Here is a 4,359-nt window from a genome sequence, read left to right on the forward strand (position 1 = left end):
TATACGCAACCACGATGAGAAATCATCAGTGGCTAGACATTTTATCCGGGTTAACCATAGTACCAATGACTTAAAATACATGGGGATTGAGGTTGTGGAAATGCCTCGCAGAGGTGGGGATAGAGAGAATCGACTACTTCAGAGGGAGGCTTATTGGATACACTCCCTGGACACTCATTCCCAAAGGGATGAATGAGGAAATTATATTGTCTTGTTTTTTGTAATATGTGGTATATGGTAATGTTTGGAATGTGCAGGACTTTGACATAGGTTGTTCATGTTTGTCACATATTTATGCTGTTGTAGTTTGTAGTCTTTTGTCTGTTGTCGTTTGTTTTTTGTGCAAACTGCAGTTCAATTATTCTATGTTTTTGTACATTGAAACTGGGTCTCCCCCTGTTGGAGAGCGCTGGGTACCTGTGGGGGTTAAAGGTGATGATCTAGTTTATTTAAACACACCTACTTAGGGTCAAGGGTGAAATTGCCATTTTTCACACTGAAGAAGGGCGTCAGCCCGAAACGTTTGTGAGGCAATTAAAAAGTAAACGAAACTGTCGAGTGCTTGCTTTATTTATTTTTCAAAGTCTTTGATTTATTATCAATAAAGTTTAAGCACCCAGTTAAAGTAGGCCTACTATAGGGTGTTGAGCGCGCGTCCTTATTTCTACTGTACCAGATGAAACATGGAGAAGCCTAGACATCGGTGCAGCGTGTGCAACAAGACTTTAACTGAAAAGTCCAACCTGACGAGGCATCTGAAGATCCATGCTGTTGCTAGGGAGACCTTTGACTGTGATGTCTGCAGGAATATACAGTCTATGGCAGGAAGAGCTTGACCACCAAATCATCGCTGGTCAGCCATCAACAGAAACACCAGTACCCCAACATAGATAGATAGATACTTTATTGATCCCCATGGGGAAATTCAAGGGTCTCAGTAGCATATAGACGTCACACACAACATGCACTTACAGCAGAAATGGTAAACATAAGTATAAGTATAAACATATAACTTAACTCCACTGTACAATACAGACAGTACAAGATAAGAAAGATAAGAAAACTAACTAAACAAAACTAAATACACTATATAAATTTAATTAAGAAAGTCCAATGTGCTTGAGGGTGATCAGGGCTTGTAGTGACAGGGCCGGGACAGGTAATGTGCTAAAGGGAGTGAGTGTCATGGTGAAGGTGCAAAAAGTAGTCCAACATTAGTCCAACAGTGCAAGAGTAAGGTCTAGAGACCGGCATAAATAATATGGACAAATAGGAGAGTAAAAATATAATGTAGACAAGGTAGAGTAAAAAACTATTTCAGTGCAAGAACAGGTTGAGGTAATAGGGTTATAGCCATTCATTCATTCAGTATTGTAGCAGAAGTCTGACCGCAGCCATTGATCATGTGTGCTAATATAGCATGAAAAACAGTGTAGCAGTAAAACAGTAGTGAAAAGCATTAGGCTGTGTACATTAGTAAAACAGTAGTAAAGCAGTAGTGGGCAGTCAGTACTCAAACATGGAGAGGCAGAAAGATTAAGCAGAGAAATCTATCTCTCCTCTTCCCTTTAGTGAGGCATTGAACAGTCCCTCTGCCTCAACATTGTTTTGTACCGGCAAGGAGAGGCCAGGCTGCATTGTACAGAGGCAATAAAATATGTGGCAGAGGCCCTCAGCACCGTTGTTGACCCCAGCACTGTTGTTGCCCCTACGTGGCTGATACCAAGACAGCAGAGGCGGCTGCCAAGAGGTCCGGGGGTGAGCTGTGGAAAGGTCAACTGGTCATCGTGTTCGGGAAGTACGCCGGTCAGACCTTCAGGTGGCTTCTAGAAAACGATGTTGGCTGGCTGGTGTGGTTGCTGTTCCAGTACTGCCAGCAGGGAGAGCAGAACGAGCTGCTGAAGTGGCAGAAGGAGCGGCTGCTCGAGTACGCCAGAGAGTTCCCTCCTGTCACATGTCACCTTGACAGGAGGTTGAAGGGAAGATAAACTCGGTTACCTTTTAGACCTGAGTAATTGATGTTAAGTAGTAACCAGTATTAGTAAAAGTATAATTTTATGAGATTATTCTATGGTTGTGTTTTATTTTCTGCAGAAAGCGCTGTCAAAGAAAGATCAGGCTCCTCCGACCGTCCCCAACCTCTCTCAGCAGGACCCTAACTACGCCAGCGATGCCGAGTTGTTGGCTGCTGCAGGTATAGTAGTATTATGCTGAAATCAACATGAAATTACTTTGTAGTATGCTGTGGAGCTGCTAGAACTTGTGTTTGTGCCACGTGAAATTCATCAGTATGTATCGAGAAATGCAGTTGATACATTTTTGTGGTGTTCTCCTCTTCAGAGAATGTCCTGGACGGGTCCGAGGCGTCGGTCAGCAAGCAGCTGACCACCCAGGGAGACCTCGCCAGCTTTGTGTGCCAGGACAACAGGCCCGGACCCTCGTCCCTCCGAGAGACCTCGGAACCCAGTGGCGTCGTTCTGGAGGGCTGGCAGAAGTTCTGGGAGCAGCCGCCTGAATCCGCCCAAGCCCTCGGTATAGCCCCAGCGAACATCAAGTGGCTGAAGACCAACGAGACCTACAGGCTGTTCAAGAGGGCGTCCAAGTACAAGAATGTCAGGGGAGAGATGGCCGAGAGGAAGCTCTTTAAGGAGAAGATGGAGTTCCACCCGCCCCCACCTGCTATGGCCGTCAAAGGAGCTGTGCCCAACATGCTCTCCTTCACCACCCCTGCCTTCTTCTGGCGGCCGGTCGGCGTGATGAAGGCATTGATCCGCTGCCCCAACACCAACTGCCCCGCACCGCCAGAGTATTACCTGGAGAAGAGAGGGTCCAGCAGTTACGCCAGGCAAGTGTGCGGCATGAACTTCCATTACACCATGCTGACCGAGAGGTTGATGTGCAAACACTGTCTCAAGCTGAGGGAGGAGCCGAGCCAGGCGTACGCAGACAACAGCGACGACTACGACGGCGAGGAGGACGGCGCCCACCGTGCCCAGCAGCAGTACACCAGGCTGGCGTACAGTCCGAAAATTCTGATGAACCTCAGCAAGTGTGCTGTGGACAGGAGTGTGGTCACCCTGATTCCCCGACTCAGCGCTGTCTCAATGAGCAAGGTGCAGAGGCTGCTGCAGCAGGGCGACGAGTGGTACATGGAGCGTCGGGACCTGTACCAGACTCTTAACAATGTTTGGTACATTGTCTGGGTCTGCGGTGTATTCGCGGGTTTTGTCCTGCAAAAATCTGCAGGTCCAATCAGTGAAAAGAGGGAGTGGCTGAGAACGATGACATTGAGGTTGTGTGCTAGTTTGAATGTGAACCGAGATTAGCATGCTAAATGCATTGAAAATTAATGAATGCGCTATCAATCACCACTGTAATGACCTGACGATCCATGGAAATACTTTAAAAACGTTATCAGACACTCTAGCTCACTTCTTAAGACCATAGAGATGGTGTTACAACAGTGTGGAGTTGAAATTCGATGTGTAAATATGCTTTAGAAGTGTAAACATGTCAACCGCGATTTGCATGCCAAAAACAGACCGATGAATGAATGGGCTGTTTTTGGTTACTGCTTTTACGAGGGCTGAGGGTCTCTAAAAATGTATTTAAGCCCTCATCTGATCATCAGGCTAGCATGTTTAGACTTTGTAGATGTTGTTACTACAGTGTGGAGTCGAAATTTGAGGTCTAAATAGGCTTTAGATATGTAGCAAACAGAACACCTGATTTTTAAGGTGTGTTAAAGGAAAATTCCGGTATTTAGCACTTTGAGTCCCTTTTCTGGTTTGTTTTGGATGAACTAGAGTGGTGGACACCGAAATTTTGACAATTGGTCCTGTCTCGACTTTTCTGACTCGTTTTGAATTGCCTTTGACTACTCAGAGTGGCTGCCAACAGGCATACTCAAACATGTCCTAAAACAACCCTTAACATTCGTTTTCAAAACTGTGCAACTCACCAAGTGCTTAGTGGTGTTCGTTGATGTTCCAAAACAAGTAGCGTAGCTAAATACAGTTTCTGTTTTATTTGCCATTTTGTAAAATCCCATTGATTTCTGTTGGAAGACTCATTGCACGTTGATATTACTGCGCCACCGTCTATGCTTCAGGTTCAAATATTGAGCGGAAATTTATACGCGGTTGTGAGGTGTCTGAAAAAATAGTTCCAAAATAGCAAATAAGACGGCTGGAAATCATACATTGCGCCGATATATTTGATTTTAATATATCGGCGCCCTGAAACCCAAAAAATGTTTTTCCTAAATAACTACCTGAACCGTGGCACCGAGGATAAAGAAAATTGTATGGTGTGTTTGTCTCAAGGGCCCACATCAACCTAGCCCATAATCACTCATTT

The 4,359-nt window shown here is 45.3% G+C and overlaps 1 protein-coding gene across 1 annotated transcript; it reads left to right on the forward strand.

Annotated features, from left to right (window-relative positions):
- Positions 1-683: 683 nt before the first annotated feature.
- LOC125300758 lies at positions 684-3,578 on the forward strand. Its single transcript, XM_048252889.1, has 4 exons — positions 684-797; positions 1,695-1,949; positions 2,095-2,194; positions 2,341-3,578. The coding sequence occupies exons 1-4, from the start codon at positions 684-686 to the stop codon at positions 3,324-3,326; spliced, it is 1,455 nt and encodes a 484-aa protein (XP_048108846.1). The 3' UTR covers positions 3,327-3,578.
- Positions 3,579-4,359: the final 781 nt, after the last annotated feature.

Source organism: Alosa alosa, chromosome 9 (genome assembly GCF_017589495.1).
Source record: "Alosa alosa isolate M-15738 ecotype Scorff River chromosome 9, AALO_Geno_1.1, whole genome shotgun sequence".
Classification (NCBI taxonomy): Eukaryota; Metazoa; Chordata; class Actinopteri; order Clupeiformes; family Clupeidae; genus Alosa; species Alosa alosa.